The sequence below is a fragment of the Rattus norvegicus genome, chromosome 2 (genome assembly GCF_021556685.1).
Source record: "Rattus norvegicus strain SHRSP/BbbUtx chromosome 2, alternate assembly SHRSP_T2T, whole genome shotgun sequence".
NCBI classification, from domain to species: Eukaryota; Metazoa; Chordata; class Mammalia; order Rodentia; family Muridae; genus Rattus; species Rattus norvegicus.
Genome location: NC_141535.1, coordinates 80,297,509 through 80,315,348, shown reverse-complemented (window position 1 = coordinate 80,315,348; position 17,840 = coordinate 80,297,509). Strand labels below are relative to the sequence as shown.

General features: G+C 47.8%; 1 protein-coding gene across 4 annotated transcripts in view; it reads left to right on the top strand.

Moving 5' to 3' along the window:
- Trio (trio Rho guanine nucleotide exchange factor) overlaps positions 1-17,840 on the top strand; it is a 295,435-nt gene that overhangs the window by 245,831 nt on the left and 31,764 nt on the right. For all 4 annotated transcript variants that reach the window (XR_015662892.1, XM_087621836.1, NM_001107658.3 and 1 more), the window contains 5 exon segments: positions 7,493-7,785; positions 8,567-8,737; positions 11,227-11,322; positions 13,930-14,078; positions 16,585-16,651. Coding sequence is in view for 3 of the 4 variants with exons in the window: in XM_087621836.1 (XP_087477962.1) it covers positions 7,493-7,785; positions 8,567-8,737; positions 11,227-11,322; positions 13,930-14,078; positions 16,585-16,651 (776 nt within the window). In the remaining variant the exon portion in view is untranslated.

The window sequence follows — 17,840 nt, the reverse complement described above, 5'->3', positions numbered from 1 at the left end:
CAGATCACCAAGAAAGACTGGTGCCAGGTTGGAGGATAACAGACAGCTGGGAGTTCGTGGGATGCGTACATGCCTTTCTTTTTTAATGTTGTGGTGTGTGTGTGTGTGTGTGTGTGTGTGCGCGCACACGCATGTGCATGTGTTTGCATGCAGCACTGCTATCTTAACATAAAATCTGCTTTTGACCTTGAATCAAAGACCCTCCAGTTCACCAGATCTGTGTCTGTAGAAAAATTCTGCTTTCCTCTCCCCCAAGAGCATGCAGTCCTGACTCACATGAAAAGCACTGGATACGGCTTGGCCATTCCAGATGCCAGAAACAAGGGCTAGAACTTCCTCCAAATCAGTTTTGTCCAGAGTAGAGAAAGATTGCATTCAGAAGTGAACTCTAACATCAAGGTGAATTAACAGAAGGGGGTGAGGAGCTATCTTTCTCTTACAACCTGGCAGTTCTTCACAAGTGTGATTTTTTTTTTAAAGCAACCTCAGTGGAGGTCAGTCAGGGGAGCAGTAGGCCCAGGGATGCCTGGCTCTCCTGTGCCACTGCTGGGTGGAAACATGAGAAAGATGTGCAGGACCTTTCTGGAGAGGCTGTAGAGAGAAGGCATCACCTCTGCTTTCTGCATCTCCTAGGGGCTGTGTGTCTAGGAGCCCAGAAAGGGCCTAGGAGGAGCAAGTTGTACTGCACTGCTCACCCTGTCCTCCTGTCTCCGTGGTTGCCCTCCTCAGAGCCTTGACTTATGAGGCTCCCTTGGCCTGGAAGCAGACAGCCTGGCCGTAATCCATCACCTGCTGTAGACTGCCATGTTTGGAGAGTCCTGCTCCTGTATCCTTTGGATGGATGGAGCTCCTGCCGTCCCTGCTAGCCCAACCTCTCCTCCCTCCATGGTTCCGCACTCCTCGCCTCTAATGTACTATTTCCATTTGGCAATGAAGGAGATGCTGTGCATGTGACTTGCCGATTGGAGGGTTCTGCTCTTCGTTTCCTTTGCATGTAGTTCCCTTGGGTCTCTACCTGAGACCTTTGACGACATCTCGAGGACCCCTGAGGTGAATTAGAAATGCTGACATCTAGTATCCCTCTTACAGGATAAATCCAAGAGCCATGTTTCCTGATGTTCATATAATGTTCAAGTGTGCCAGGAAGGAAACTGAGGACCAGTCCTATTGAGAGCTCTCTAGGGGTTCACAGACCCCAGATCACCCAGCTCGGGTTGGGTATTCAGGAAGTAACACACTGTGGGTTCTGGTGACAAGGGCTAGAGCACAAACCAGGTGCACACTTATGCTCTCGAGTTCACACGCCTGTTCACGTGCATGCTCCTGGGTCTATGCATGGTTCTGGGTTTCAACCGTCATAAAGAAAAGCCACTGCGGTCTCATTTTGGATGCTTTTAATAGATGCCCTTGACTTTTTGTATTTTGGGATTCGGGGGTCGTGAGAGATGGGGAGGGGACCGGAGGCGCCGCAGTAAGCCCTCCCGGTGAGTGTGTGGGAGGGAGCTGCCGAGGACCCTGCATCTGTTGCTGGTTTCTGTGCATTTTCTCAGGCTGCAGAAACATGTGTTCTGCATTACAGCCTGAGCATGGCCATACTGTGCCGGGGCCTCTAGTTCAATCTGGGTTTTTATTTATTTATTTTTTAAAGACAGGGAAATTTATCTTTTTTCCCTTGTGTCTTCCATGCTCACTTTGTATTTGATGCAGACACAGAGTTCGCATTTTTGCATCACAGACCCGCTATGCTGCACATTATGGAGTATGCAGAATGCACTCTGCGTTCTTTCTCCATCTTTTCATTCACTGCCCATCTCCAGACTCTGCCTTTGGAAAGGTTACTTCCCGAACTGACGTGGCACAGCATGACGGTCACAGCTCAGCATGAAGCCGGGATCCTGGGCCTGTGGGAAAGGCACAGAATCTTGGCTCACAGTGTACTGTCATCACTGCCATCCTGACGGAGCCTCAGCGCTAGGGGACCAATTAGTTCTCTTCCTTCCTTCCTTCTGCCACTAGACGGAAGAGAACTGAACCTCTGTGAGAGCAAAGAGATCAGAAGCCAGGCAAGGAAAGGTTTCAGATACTTACTCAAAGGAGAAGCTAGATTGTAATTAGGGAAATGACCATGAGATGCATCTGTCCTTAGCCACCATACTGTACTATGTCGTTAAGCAGATCGATGTCTCTTCCTTAGTCCCTCAGCTGGTTTCCCATATGTATCACCGCCATGCCCTGCAGTATTTGCGGCCTGTCAGACCATTGTAATCGAGGTATAAGACAAGACATGGTCCCCAAAGGATACATCTGGCAGAATAGTTTACTTATTGGATCACTTTTATGTCATCTTGAGAGAATCTGTAGGGCACCGTGGACTTTTTTTTTTTTTAATTAGGAAAAAAAATGATACCTTAATTTTAAAAACAGAGACTTTAAATCCCATTGGAAGAATTTAGACATGCTTGGAATGTTCCAGTCAGCTCAGTCTTCTGCGGGATCTAGCAGCCCTTTTCTCTGCTTGCTGAATGCTATGTGTTCTCTGGCCTGGTGTATCCATTGCTGTCTTCCTGACAGCTCCCCTGAACTCAACTCTTTGAACAGAACGAACAGAACGCTAAAGGCTGCCCAGCTGCCTCAGGCTTCTGAAGCGCAGCCTCAGGGCTGTTGTCCTTAAACAGTGACAATACTGCCCATTATAAACATCCCCACAGCCCTCAGGACATGAACTGGAGAGGAATCGTTTGCATTAGAAATTTCTCTCTGCGTTATGCTTATCCCGATGGGAGACTAGGAAGACTTCGTGACATAGTTCATTTGACACATGTTCTTCCACACACCCACATGAGCACGAAATAGAATAATGTTCATTGACCGTCAGTGATACAGTGCCTGCCTGGGAATGTGAGAATTGGATATTGCCTGCGCGCGCGCACAAACACACACACACACACACACACACACACACACACACACACACACACACACACACACACCATGTGGGGATACTGCAAGAGAATTTGAAATGTGAGACGGATGTTTACAGGAATGTTTCCCAGTGTTGAATGTATGCATCTTGTGGTGGCCCTGACTCCTCATCTGTGACTTGGCTGTCAGCAGTTGCCCATGTGTGTGCTCGGCTGATGTGATATGGATGGCGGGAGCCTGTCCAGAAGATGCAGAGGACTGAGAGGCCACACTGTGCAGTCCTAGTTGCTCTTCCCACGCAGACCTTGACGAAGAGCACCTCAGTCCATTGTCCTGCATTCCTACTCGTGTTTGCAGGTTCTTCTTTCAAAACATGAATATTTCTTCATATCTATTAGGTTATACTACAAAAGGCTTTTTATACTCTCTTCACACAGGAGAGGGGTAATCATTACCACTTTACACGTCAAGAAACTAAAGCAGGAAAAGGCCAGTGGGCTTTAAAGGTACTCAGACCCTACAGGTGACAGGCAGGGTTACCACTCCAGCCCCATATCTGGTCTGCAGCTGTCTGCAAACAATTCCCTCAGTGAATACTTGCAGGACCCTGGCATGTGCCAGTCGGGCCAGGCCCTAGCCCCAAGGGCTGCTGCCTGCACACAGCTGCACAACCCCCACACATCCCTCTTGTGTGCTATGGAGACTGCGAAGCCAAAGACATTTTAAAGCTCCAAGTATGCAGTACTTAATCCTAAAAGTTCACTAAAAATCCTCAGCGGGCCACTGTTAGAGCTGAGGGGGAAAGAGCTCATTACACAGGCGGAGTCTCAGACAGTGGGAGCACTGGGAAACTGGGAAGAACGAAAGCTGGGAGGGTGGGGGATGTCTCAATCTTCCTTAGTCTGCAACTAGCAGGATAGTATCCCTTTTTTTTCTTACATTTTAAAGTGCTTTTATTAATCACAGATGTCCAGGTTTACAGACTGGTAGAAAGCTTTCTCCTCCCCTTGGGTCTGGCCCTGTGCACACATGGTAAAACCCTCCCGTGGGGAGCTGGAGCCCCAGCCTTCCTCCTCTGACTTTTTTCTGTCTTCACTTTTAAAGGGAACCACAATAGACATTGCGTGACCTCAACCTCAGCAAAAAGCCACTTGGGATTCCTCCCTAAGCCTGCCCCAGAAGCACTGGTTGCTTTTCCATGTGCACACCTGCATGGATTTTTAAGCCTGCCAGGATCTCTTTATGCTGAAGTTCTGAAGTTCATCCTTTATAACACATTTCTTTTAAAACAGAAAAATAACCAAGTCACCATCTAGGTCATTTTCCGCCCTGCGTTTTTAGTAATCCCTAGACACAGTGTTAGGCTTGCCATTAACCCCTGTTGTCCATGAATTCGGGTATTGTCAGGGCACTTGCTGTTTGTATAAATACAATATACTCATTTCTGTACTACCAGGGGACCCCAGATGCCTTGGCTGTGAGCAGCTTATTAGAGTTTACGAAGCTGCTTCGCTCTCATTGTTTCTTTGAGTCGCACAGCTGCCCTGTAAGGTGTGGAAACCCAGCTACACCAATCTGCCTGGATCACCCCTGAAAGAACAAAGCCCAGACACAGCCCCAGTCCAGGGCTTTCTGTGACACCTCTCATAGGCCCTCCTTCTGTGCTTGGAATAAGAGGATTCTCCTCAGTTGAGAGAGGAAAGCCTACCTTCAAACCAGGCAAGAGCTAAAGGCATTCCTACAGTCGAGGAAAGGTAGCGTCAGAGTGAGGAGCGCAGCTGAGACCAGAGTTGCCGAACTGAAGCACAGTAGCCGTGTGTCTGTCAGAGCTGCAGGGTCAGCTTGATCCTGAGCCCTTTCTCTGCCCCTGTGCACTGCTCCCCTTGATCGGTGCCACTGACACACACCAAGCCTGGGCTCTCTCCCAAGAAAAAGCGGCTCATAACATCACAGAAGAGACAGGATCACAAGAGTCTGCCTGACCTGGTTTCCCAATAGTGAAGATTTGCAACCGTGTAAGATTCACTTGAAGATAGAGATCACCTGTAGTTACCACAGAACTGACCACAGTATGCCATACCTGAACATCACTGGCCACAGTGGTAGGCTTACATGATCAACCAGTGTCCTTGGATTGGACAAACAAAATTAAGGATAGCCTGTGACCAGGTTTTTGCTCACCTAGTCATCTTTATTCTGCATGTATTTACTAAGCCCCAAGATGTACCAAGCAGCCTGTTAGCAGTTAAGCTCCTGTCCACACAGAGCCTGCCTAGATGCACAGGTTGTAGAGATCTGAAGATGGGAGTCTCCTCCTGGGTGGACCTAACTGTCCACTCACACTTGCTGCTGTGTGGCTCTTGGGCAGCAGACACTTGGGTTCCAGGTTCAATCGCCTCCTGACAGTCCACTGGCTGTAATGTCCACCAGGACCTCTTGAGAAAGACAACCTTGTCTTGTCCAGTAAATCAGGGTCTTTCCAAAGGAATTGCACAGTGGGCTCTGTGCTGAGTGAGGAACTGGTTCCTAGCCTGTGCCCATGACACTGTAGAGCACACATCCACTGCAGAGATGCCATCCCCGCGCTGATCGCTAGTGGATTTAAAATGTATGCCAGTGGAGCTGATCTGCTGGGCAAAACTGGTTCTTCAGATAACTAAAATAGTAGCAGATACTTTACCACATTCTGTTAATGATCGCATGCATTGTGTATTAAATCATTGGAGCTTTTAAAACTTCTGATTTATGCATTATGTCACGTCCTAGCACAGAGAAGTTACGTGGGATAGTATGACCGACAGATTTAGGCAGAGAATTTTGTTATGTTAACACACACACACACACACACACACACACACACACAATGTATTATAGAAGAGAATCAAAAGCATGAGGGATTTGACATTAGATGTATGAAGTGGATGGGACAATTGTCTGGTTATTTTTTCCATTGCTAATATCCAGAATTATGACTGTATCAGATTCATACCCAATACAATAGGACGTCTGCTAACCTTAAAGACAGATGGAGATATTTTCCCTCTGTATCTTCAGACTTCTGAAATGAAAGACTTTCAAAGAAAAATTAAAAGTTCAATACAGTTTCCTTCTAAAGCCAACTAGCATCTTTCTCTCCTGTGAAGTAAAATAGTCTCACACAGTGACATAATGCATCAGAGCGGGAAGAAAGGCCGTCCCTTCACACTCACCGTGGTACACTTTTGTGTCCACCTGCTGATCACAGGTATTGGACTTAAAGATGTTTAATTGAATTGGGCATGGTGGCACGTGCTTGTAATCCCCCTGCATCTAGGAGGCTAAGGCAGGAGAACTGTGAGTCAGAGGCCAGTTTAACCATAAGCAAAACCTTGTCAGGAAAAAAAAATGTCTTCAAGTTAGCTTAGTAAAGTACCACATGACGTAAGGGTTACCAAGGCCTCCATCTCTGGGTCATTTATATGGTCACCGCACCAAGAGGCCTGAGCTGAGGACTGTGGCTTCTGAGCTCTTAGATGCCAGGGAGGGATACTGACCTAAAGTTACCATCTTCTCTCGCCTCTTGTGGGTTATGCCAGCAATGGGCTGGTGTGAACACAGCTTAATAACTCTCACCAAAAAAAACAAAGTAAAAAGAAAGCACATGCACACCTGCGTACACATGCTGACCGCAGGCTCCATGCACAAGCAAAGAGTTATTTCTTAGCAGACATTGATTAGTTTTGAACCAGTTTGCCTCTGGAGAGAAGAGTCCTAATTTGAAGGCATGAGTGATGCGTGGTGGGTCATATCCTCTGTGTCTTGGGCAAAGAAACAATGGGGCAGCAATTAGAGAAGCCTCCCCATCTTATCACAGGCTTCTAGCGGTTTCTGCTGGTACAAGGCAAAAGAGCCCATGCAGGTGTGTATAAAGAATGCTTGCAAAGATTAGTGACCATAAATTTTTCAGACTTCAAAGAGTCTTTAAAAAAAAAACTTGGCCGATGGTCATCTTCATTATTACATCTCCTAACAGAATCAGTCATTCAGCTCCGTGTTACTCTGGCAGAGCCCCCATGTCAGGTGCTTGGAAAGTAACCACTTGGCTCCTGATTGCTGGCTTTCCAGTTCACAGGAACAGTTCACGTAACACTGGATCCATTTAACCCTTTTCCTCTTGCAAGCCTATCAGTCCCGGGATGACTTCATTGGATTGGGTTGAGACAGATGGATAGAAGGAAGATAGGTAGATGGAGACATAAACCATTATGTACCGATAGTGTGTCAAACTAAACAAAAACAAACCGCATTCCTGGATCTGTGCAGTGGCCACAGTGGTCTTCAGGATTGGTGACATGGGCTACCTGAGGGATGGGGCAGTGCCTCTAGAAGAAATCTGGCTTGATAATCAGCCTAGGAGAGAGGTCCTCTCCTCTCTTTTCAGCATCTAGGTAAAGACAACCCATCAGCCCACCTGCGAGTCCGTTAAGATGGGGATAAACATGAGGCTGAATGGCAGAGACTTGACCACAATGTGGGGGAGCTTTTGTCACAGTCAGTAAAGTGCCTTCTTTCCTTCTTCTCATCCCATCAGACTCACTGTCCGTCTCCAGTAATGACGCCAGCCCACCGGCCTCTGTGGCCTCCCTTCAACCCCACATGATGGGAGCACAGAGTTCACCAGGTCCCAAGCGGCCGGGCAACACCCTGCGCAAGTGGCTCACAAGCCCCGTACGGCGGCTCAGCAGTGGCAAGGCCGATGGACATGCGAAGAAGCTGGCCCATAAGCACAAGAAGAGCAGGGAGGTCCGGAAGAGTGCGGACGCTGGATCACAGAAGGATTCAGATGACAGCGCTGCCACCCCACAGGATGAGACCATCGAAGAGGTGGGTCTGTGCGCAAGACTTGACTGCAGTAAGTCACAGGTCACTGAAGGTCACGGGTGACTACGTGTAGTAAGTCCAGCAGCTGTGGACTCCACGGAGGCCTTCCGGTGTTTTCTTTCTTTCATGTTAAGTGTAGTTGCTTTCTTGGGAAGTGATGGGTTTGGTTTGCAGAAAGCACCCATGCCCCGTCGTCCCATTTAGGACTCTGTTAAGTGCAGGGACAGACTGGTTGTTGGAAATAACGTTTGATTGCTTTTATTGGCCACATAGAACTCTCCACATTATTTTGATTGCACCAATGTGGAGACAAGGGATATTTTCCCTTCCTCTTTGGTCTCAGGAGGCTCTGAGTTGTACTGGAGAAACCATCTTTCATGTCACCAGGACATCTTCAGCACTGGCAGAGCCAGTGGGGATTTAACTCGGTCCCTTCCAAGTTCTGCACAGGCTCCAAAAACAAACACAACAACAACAAAAAACAGTGTCACATTTGTTTTATTTTATTGCCTCATGTGTTTTCTGTGGTTTTTTTTTCCACTAAACTTGCTCTTGCTGATTTTTTTTACCACAGTACGGAGGTCATTATGTATTCATGTACCCATTTTATAAACCTGCGTTGCTCACTAAAACTAAAACTCAGGTTTTTCATGCAAACAGAGAAAATGAGTATGTGCTTGATTGCAGCCTCACTGTGCTCTTCTGTTAGAAGAGGAGTCTAGCCTGTAACCCGGGCTTGCTGTCATGGTCCAACATGAACGAAGAATCGTTGGTTTGATTTCAGAGAGGACGGAACGAGGGCCTCAGCAGTGGTACGCTGTCCAAATCCTCGTCCTCGGGCATGCAGAGCTGCGGAGAAGAAGAAGGAGAGGAGGGCGCCGACGCTGTACCACTGCCTCCGCCCATGGCCATCCAGCAGCACAGCCTCCTTCAGCCAGACTCGCAGGATGACAAGGTAAAGGGACAGCCCGTGTGCACCCAGGCCAGAGGCAGAGCCCTCCCTTAGATTCCACGCCAGCACATTTCAAAAGCTGGGAGACAGGGGTGTGGGGAAGGCACCGGAAGCCTGGTGCTTTCCAGAAGTCAGCTTGTTTATCTCTCAGAAGTATGAATAACAAATCCATTTCGAACAAGCACAAGGCCAGCACATGTTGCTGCCATACTACACGGTCATGTAATATGTTCAGTGCACTCTAGTGAAGTCCAGCAGTTGCTGCTCTTGAAGTAATTTTTTAACATGCTGGTTAGAGCCCCCGAGAGAGAAGTCTCATGCAGCCTGCCTAAACACAGCTTTCATCACACAGTAGGCCGTCATGTTTCCTCCATCCCGAGTTTTTGCTCGTGGCTTTCTAGTTAAAGTAAGGTCGTGCTGCTCTGCAGTCACTTTGCCCAATGTGCCACGTGTGCTGGAAGGGTTAGAGTGCATTGTTACAGAATACCAGGAGTCAGCCTGGAGTCACGTGACTGCCTGCCTTTGGTGGCCTGAAGGCTTCAAGCCACATCAGTCTGTTCCCCTTCACTTCTTCTATCACGTTAGATTATTTTCCCACCCCAGTTGTAAAAATCTCAAAAATAAATTATCGAAAAAGGAAGCCTCGTAAATGCAGCTTGCACACCCTTGCTGCACCCTGGTCCCACCGTGACCCTCCCCATCTGCTAGGAGCTAATGCAGAGGTAGAAAGTCATCGCTCGGATTTGTTATTGTTCTTTTGTTTTCTTTGGCAATAACTAAGTTTCCTGAATAAAATAGATGTGCTTTCAACATTTTTTCCTTCACATTTTTTTCCTTTTCCCTTCCTGACTCCCGTATTGGTTTTGTCCATCACTTGCTAGATTTATCAGCCTTTGACAATGGAATATGCACTGCAGCCCTTGACTGGCAGCAGCGAGGCTCCCACACTTGATGCTTAGTCTAAATTCCCAGCACACAGCTCCATCCCACACACCCCGTGCCTCCCACGGTCGAGCGCCGCCAGAGCCCTGTGGGTCTGAGCACAGTGGTGGTGAGCTGCGGAGCCAAGCTTCGGATTGTCCCTTAGAGTTGAGTGTCATTCTTGGTGCAGGCCAGTCTGAACGGGAAGGTGAAGGCTCCCGGGCTGGCCAGGGAGCAGGCTGTGTGGGTGTCGTGACAGCTCACGAGCTGGCTTGTAACAATCTAAACTAATAGCTTTTTCAAAGCAGGACGATAAATTTCCTAAATCTGGGTGGTTATCCAAGCAATGAGGCATGGGCTTTATTGGCTTATTTTCTTCCCTTAAAAGGACTAAATTGCCAGTCTTGTTTACTGGAATCGTTTATTGTTTACCGTGAGACCTGGTTGGGTATTATCGAGAGCAAATCTTCATTTACAAAAATCTAGCAGTGTTCCCAGACAGTATACTACCTGGAACTAATGTTTCGTTTTGTTCTGTTCTCTCTCTCTGCAAACCTCCGCCCAGCATTACGTTGATTTGTGTTCTGTGTCCGTTTTGGCTCAGTTTCCTTACCTGTCCATTTGAATTTCTTCTCTTCGTTTTCGTTCATCTCATTCCAAACTTCATTAGAGCAAACTGGCGTCTGTTTCGTAAATTTCCGTATTTTAGTCCATATGTAAGAAGCCTGTTGTACAAATCTGTATCCGTCCAGTGTGAGAAATGCATCTCTCAGACAGCAGCCACATGTCGCATGCATCTCTGCTGCCCTTAATATGAAGCAAGGTTCATATTACTTACGCCCCTCGATCCCCAGCAGAAGTAATCCGCAAACAGTGTTTGCTAATTACTGAAACTCAGCTCAGTGGCCCCTCCCTCAGCCTCCCCGACTGTCACCCGTGATGCCCTGGATCTAGCCATAAGTGGCATCTCATAGCTTGTGAGGCTTCAGCTCTTCTGTCCTCTGCAGTAATCATTGGGGAATGGATGGCACAAGAAATGGTGAGCTTGTCCCCCTCTCCCACCTGGGCACTGCACCCCGGCTCCCTTCCCCTTTCTTAATCCCGTAAACACAGTCAAGCCATTGTTGGTAGCCCCATTTCGGTTTCTTGATTATTTGGGGAATTCACCCACTAGACCTTAAGCCTCCTTCTCTTCTGCTGACCGGGTTCTGTCTCTCCATAGCCTAGAGCCTAAGCCGGCACTTGCAGAGTTGCAGTTAGTGTGCCCCCATGCCCAGTCACCACTCTGAAAAACATTACGATCTTACATGACTGTGGATTAAAAACAGACGTTGTCTGCTTCCCACATGGATCCTAGACAGGTTTTATTTAATGTTTCATGTCAGAATATTGTAAATATAAAAGGATGACTCTAAATAAATGCAAACAAAGACAAACTTGTGGTCTTTTTGTCTGGATTTACTTTAAAAAAAACAAAAAAAAAAGCTGGAGTTTACGAGGGAGTTCACTGTCTGCCCAATTTCTAACGAGAGACCTCTCCTCCCCGTTCTGTGTCTTAACTTCTCCCGTAGGCCTCTTCGAGGTTATTAGTCCGCCCCACCAGCTCTGAGACTCCCAGTGCGGCTGAGCTCGTCAGTGCGATTGAAGAACTCGTGAAGAGCAAAATGGTGAGGCTTCTCCGCATGAGGCTTGCCCATCACTCTCCTGCCTGTGTACACACGCTGTGGATCGCAGCTGCGGCCACACGCGGCTCCCACTCTGACCGGGACCGAATCTGGAGGTCTGATGTTCCGTCTTAAGGTTCTCGATGGTTTGAAGGACTCACAGAACTCAGAAAAGCTGTGACTCTAGCAGTTGCAGAGTATTACACGGCTGAGCTCAGGTTAAGATTAGCCACACAAAAGGCAGCAGAGGGAAGGAGCCAGGAGATACCAGGTCCCAGCATCTTCACATGAACGAAGCACGCTCTGCACTTCCATAGAGCAACACAGAGAGCATGGCAGCCATAGTGGTTCATCTGGGCCTCAGCATCCAGTTGTGTATGCTGTGCTGGTCTACTGCCTGCTTGGCTGACCGTCTACTCGGAGATGCTCTGTGACGTTCCACCTCCCCCACCACACAACTGCATGTAAAAATGAGGGTTTGTTGATGACCTTCCCATAAAACACGGCATTGAAGAGGATTTCACAGGGATGCACTGAAAGTCACTGAGGTCTCTGCACTCCAGCTTTGAGGCAGTTGTGCCGGGGCTTCCTTGTCACACACACACACACACACACACACACACACACACACACACACATCTGTGTAAGGCACCAGTGGGTACCTCAGCCGGGCGAGCCATCCGGAGTGTTAGAAGATGGCGAGCCTGTGGTCTCATCAGACTCTCTGCATCCTCTGGTGCCGCGTCAGGCAGGTCCAGGAGTGGCCTGAGCCTCTGTTTCAGGTGCGGCAGCTGCTGCATCATGGGGGCAAGCCCCTGTGGGCTTACATAAAAGGCCTTGACTACTCCTTTGCTCTCTCCTGTCTTTCTCTTTTCTCCTTTTTCTCATTATTCAAATAAACAGAGTTCAGTCTAATGAGCCCCAGCTGTCTGCTCTGTACAGGGCAGAGTGTCCTCCGTCACCCCCAGTCTTGGCTTCCTGTTGTCACCCACCTGATCCGCGAGCATGACGCAAGTCCCAACACTTGCAGCAGAATGTCCCTCCGATAAAGGTCAACTACTCCTTGTTTATCAGAGTGCAATTTTTGGATCAGGCTCCATTTGTTAGCTAGCAGCATCCTGATTTTCGTCAGTAAAGCATTGGTGTGATTTTACAGCTCTCTGGGCTTCCTTTAACGAGGTTAACACAGACCTGTGTCATCAAGGCCCCAGGATAAAGAGTCTCCCCATTATGGGAAGAAAACAGGACACACAATAACAATTGCTCTTTACTGACAGCAGCCAATAAATGAAGCTAACTGTTCCTGCACTTGGTCTGTTTCTCCAGAGAGTAAAACCTGAAGCTCGGGGTCAGGGAAGGGTGTTAATGTGCTATAATCCCTAGGTGTCTAGGGCTACGCCCTCGCCCTGACACCTAGCTGCCCGACCCTGCCTGCCTTTGGGGGTTGGGAATGAGGTGGTGCAGAGTCAAATGCCACAGACTCTGGGAGCAGGTGAGAAATGCAGCACCAAGCTCTCTGAGCAGGGCTGCAAGCTCCTTTAATGCCCTCCAGCATCTGTGGTCTCTCAGTCAGTCCTCAGTTAGGTCCTCCTGCTGGAGATGCCTTTGCAGCTGCATGCACCACCCCACCCCCTGTGTTTACATAGAGGCAGCCCCCTCTTCCTACTACACATCTAGGCACTCAGCAAGTCGGTGAAGAAAGAATTGATAAGCAGCAGTTAGGTTTCCAGCTGTTAACCAGTGTCAGATTATCTTTGTTTTTCTTTTTCCTTTTATTTACTCTTCTCTCATATACTAGATCCTAATTGCCGTTTGCACTCCACTCCCTTCCTTCCCCCAGATCTATCCTCCCCCCACCTCCCCTCAGAAAATGGTAGGTCTTCCAGGGACATCAACCAAATTCAGAAGTGACAGTAAGGCCAGGCACATGTTCTCACAGCAAGGCTGGATGAGGCAACCCAGTAGAAGGAAAGGGTCCCAGGTACAGAGCCAGGGACAGGCCCCCCCCACTGTTATGCATACCACAAGAACACCAAGCCACAGAGCCACAACATACATGCAGAGAACCTAACTCCAACCCACACAGGTGCCTGACCTCTGTAAGTCTACCTTCAAACTCTCCATGAGGCTCTTCTTGGGAAAGCATGTGAGCCATCTTGGGAAATATTACACAGACATACGGAAGTTGATTAATATTTTTATTCTAATTTGGCTGTTTACCTAGCTACTCTGACTCAATACAGGTTGTTGTTGGTTTTGCTGTTGTAAAGATTTGTTTTTCTTTGCCGTGAGCATTTTTACCTTCCTGTATGCACCTGCAGAGGCCAAAAGAAGTTGTCCAGATCCCCTAGAACTGGAGTTCTGGGTGGTTGTGAGCTGCTGTGTGGTTCTGGGCATAGCACTTGAGTCCTCTGCAAGAGCGGCAAATGCTCTCAGCCGCTGAGCCTCTCTCCAGCCCCTTCTTGATAATGCAGTTTGATCTGTTGTTGGAAATCTTGTCATTTTCCAGTCACATCTGTTGTATTTTCTGACTTAGATTTTTTGTACCCTATCATCAGCCATCATGGACTGTGGGCAGTCAGCAATGTTCATTTGCTACATTTCTTCCAGGCGCTGGAGGACCGCCCTAGCTCACTGCTTGTTGACCAGGGAGACAGTAGCAGCCCGTCCTTCAATCCCTCAGACAATTCTCTCCTCTCATCCTCCTCGCCCATTGACGAGATGGAAGAAAGAAAATGCAGCTCTCTAAAGAGAAGACAGTAAGCAGCGTCAGCCTCCACACCTCCCCATTTCCCTCCCAGTTACAGCACCGGTGCATGTGCACACATGTGTGCGTGTATGCGTACGTGCATGCATGTGTGTGTACATGCCTGCCTGTGTGTGTGTGTACATGCCTGCCTCTGTGTGTGTGTACATGCCTGCCTGTGTGTATGTGAACATGCCTGCCTGTGTGTGTGTGTACATGCCTGCCTGTGTGTGTGTGAACATGCCTGCCTCTGTGTGTGTGTACATGCCTGCCTCTGTGTGTGTACATGCCTGCCTCTGTGTGTATGTGTGTATACATGCCTGCCTCTGTGTGTGCGTGTGTGTGTGTGCGCGCGCGCGTGTGTGTGTGTTCATGCCTGCCTGTGTGTGTATGTACATGCCTCCTGCCTCTGTGTGTGCATATATGTGTGTACATGCCTGCCTGTGTGTGTGTGTGTACATGCCTGCCTGTGTGTGTGTACATGCCTGCCTGTGTGTGTGTGTACATGCCTGCCTGTGTGTGTGTGTGTACATGCCTGCCTGTGTATGTGTGTACATGCCTGCCTGTGTGTGTGTGTGTGTGTGTGTACATGCCTGCCTCTCTGTGTGTGTGTACATGCCTGCCTGTGGTGTGTTCATGCCTGCCTCTCTGTGTGTGTGTACATGCCTGCCTGTGTGTGTGTGTTCATGCCTGCCTGTGTGTGTGTTCATGCCTGCCTCTGTGTGTGTGTGTGTGTACATGCCTGCCTGTGTGTGTGTACATGCCTGCCTGTGTGTGTGTGTGTACATGCCTGCCTGTGTGTGTGTGTACATGCCTGCCTGTGTGTGTGTGTACATGCCTGCCTCTATGTGTGTGTGTGTGTACATGCCTGCCTCTATGTGTGTGTGTGTGTGTGTGTGTGTGTAGGAATATGGTAAGCCATAGCTAACAGTTTCTATTGTTCTCCTGTCTGTTATGCTTTACAAATAAGAACATTTCATGACAAGAATAAAAAGGAGGTAACATAAATTTAAATCAATTTGAAATAAGTCAAAATGTGAGTATTTTAAAGTGTAACGTAGTGGCAGTGTTTCTCAATTCTGGTAAAATCACTTATGGCACTGAATGTCCTGAGAGTTAACACCAAAGGATTACCCTTCCTCTGGGTGAGAGGTCCCGTATACTGCATGGGTAACAAGCTGATTGGGGTCAGTAATAGTAGGCCCCAGTGACTGAATGGCACCAGGCATATGGAGTGTGCCAGGGTAGAGCTGACCAAGTGAATGAGTGTGAACTTGGAACTTTTATGTTACGTATATATGCCCATATGTATATAAATACAGCCAGCTAAATCCAGTCAGTGTTGTTTGTGGTCAGCCCTGAAATCATATATACATAAACAACGTCCCTCGGATAATTTTCTCTTTCCCTGCTCTCTTAGTTTTGGGTAGTTCTTTGATTTGTCTTGGGACCTCGTGAAACCTCCCCCTCCATACTGGCATGTCCATTGCTGTTATCATTGGTCCAGTCTTGCTTAGGCAGCCATGGTGTCGAGGTATCAAGAATGATGCTTCCCTGACATTTCTAGGAGGTACAGCTTGGCAGCAGACTTCCTTCCACCTCTGGCTTTTATAACTCTCTCACCTTCTTCTTGTTCCCGGGGCATCAGATGCAGGGTATGGGACCAGGTTATGTCATGGATGCATCTCTGGTGGTTGGACACTGTCAACAGCTGTCAGTTGTTCTCTGCACTTTGACAAGCTGTGGCCATATGCCAAAAGGAGAAGCTTCTTTGATGAGGAAGGAGTGGGAGACCCATAGCCTCACTAGCCCAGCTCATTGGCTAGGTTTCCAGCGCCAGGCATGCCCTGCCTCCCGCACCCCAGGTGTGTGCCTTCCATCCGGATAGACAGCTGCTGATCACCACGCACCTCTAGTGATATCTTGCCAGGCTGGTCATTGCTGTTGTTCAAAGCATCTGGGCAGGTAGTCGATTGTGTCCCTCCACAGCACCTTCTGGAGCTATGAATCCAGTCACTGGGAGAGGCTTTCAGGTTAGATCCAGCTCAAAGCTTCTGCATCCTGTGTCCCAAGTGAATGGTGGCTTTAACAATAGACTGGTCTTTGACTCTGGGAGACTAGAAACTGGTGGAGGCCTTAACTAGGCACCCTTGGCTGTTTCAGACAGAAACACTGCAGTATCATGCATACACTCTAACTGTCCGAAATTTTAAAGCTTCCTGTTTGTCCACTGAAGTCTAAAATAACTTAATTAAAAGACCGCCACACCCCCTAATGCCACACCATTGCAACAGAGTCGCACCTGTGCTGCCTTTTCATTTTCTGCTACAATCGTACCAGGTGCCTGAGTGACTTTGGCTGATAAACTGCTCCTGCTCTTTCACTTAACCCCTCAGACCCAGCTGTGTAAATCTGATATATATCGTATGGTCCTAAAAGAACCCAGTCTCACAAAAGCAAATTTGTACAGGATAATTCCTTCAGAAAACAGATTCTGTATTTCTCTTTTTTTTTCCTAGCTATGTTTTGCAAGAATTAGTGGAGACAGAGCGAGACTATGTGCGGGACCTTGGATGTGTGGTTGAGGTATGTATCTTCAGATACTTCAAATGCAGTTCATCCAGGGAGGTACCGTTTTAAAAGGCAGAAGGATGATACTTTCCAGATACTTTACTGTAGGTGCGTAGGTAGGCAGATAGATAGATAGATAGATAGATAGATAGATAGATAGATAGATAGATAGATTTAGTACATGAGTACACCATCACTCTCTTCAGACTCACCAGAGAGGGCATTGGATCACTTGTGAGCCACCATGTGGTTGCTAGGAATTGAACTCAGGACCTCTGGAAAAGCAGTGCTCTTAACGACTGAGCCATCTCTCCAGCCCCTTGGTATATATTTTATATGTGATTAAGACTTTAGCTTATTACTGCCAACAATCTTGTGATTTTTGAATTGAAATTTTGCCTTTAATCATTTCATAAGTTGAGATGTTGCCACAGAAACAGCAGTAATATTGGCTGAAAACTCAGTGTGACCAAGCTATGGATTGAGTCCACTTTGAATCCATATACTTCTGATGCTGGCCCATGCCGCTACCAGACGATTTGTTTATGGCTTTGCACAGAGTGGCCCTGCCACCATTTTTAGTCACAAACATTGGCTGAGCACTTTGTAGCTATAGCAAGTCCTTGTTTCAGTGTTTGGCTAAGGCAGGTCTTGAACTTGTAATCCTCTTGCCTATAGTGCTGGTTTTGCAGACTTGTGCCACCATCCTTTGCTGTAAAGGAGAGGTATTTTCGTAGTATAGGATGCTGTCATGTTTCTCCAGCTTTGCAGGCATGCACAGTCATATTTGGTGCACATAGTTATTGGGCTGTAGTTTAGCTCAGTAGCAGAACCTTTGCCTTGTGCACCTGGCGTGGCTTCCTTGTTCGCCACTGCTGAAGCGCAATAGTGGTAATAGTCACGGCCACTCCCCAGCATCAGCATTCAGCATGTTGGGTAGCTCTGCAGTCTCTGGTAGCAATGATTTCTGGTACAAACTAAATCTCATTAGAATTGGATGGAAGTGTTATTTTGTTTCCCAGAGTAGGGTCTTGCTGGGTAGCCTGGAACAGCTTCATGATCGCTCTTCCTGTCTCAGCTACCCAAACTGCACACTCTATCCAGCTGGACAGAAAATGCACAGCACATGTAGCTGTATAGTCAGCTGACCTCTGTTAGCAAACAGCTTATAAAAAGAAAATTGCTAGCCTTCTTTAATGTGTGA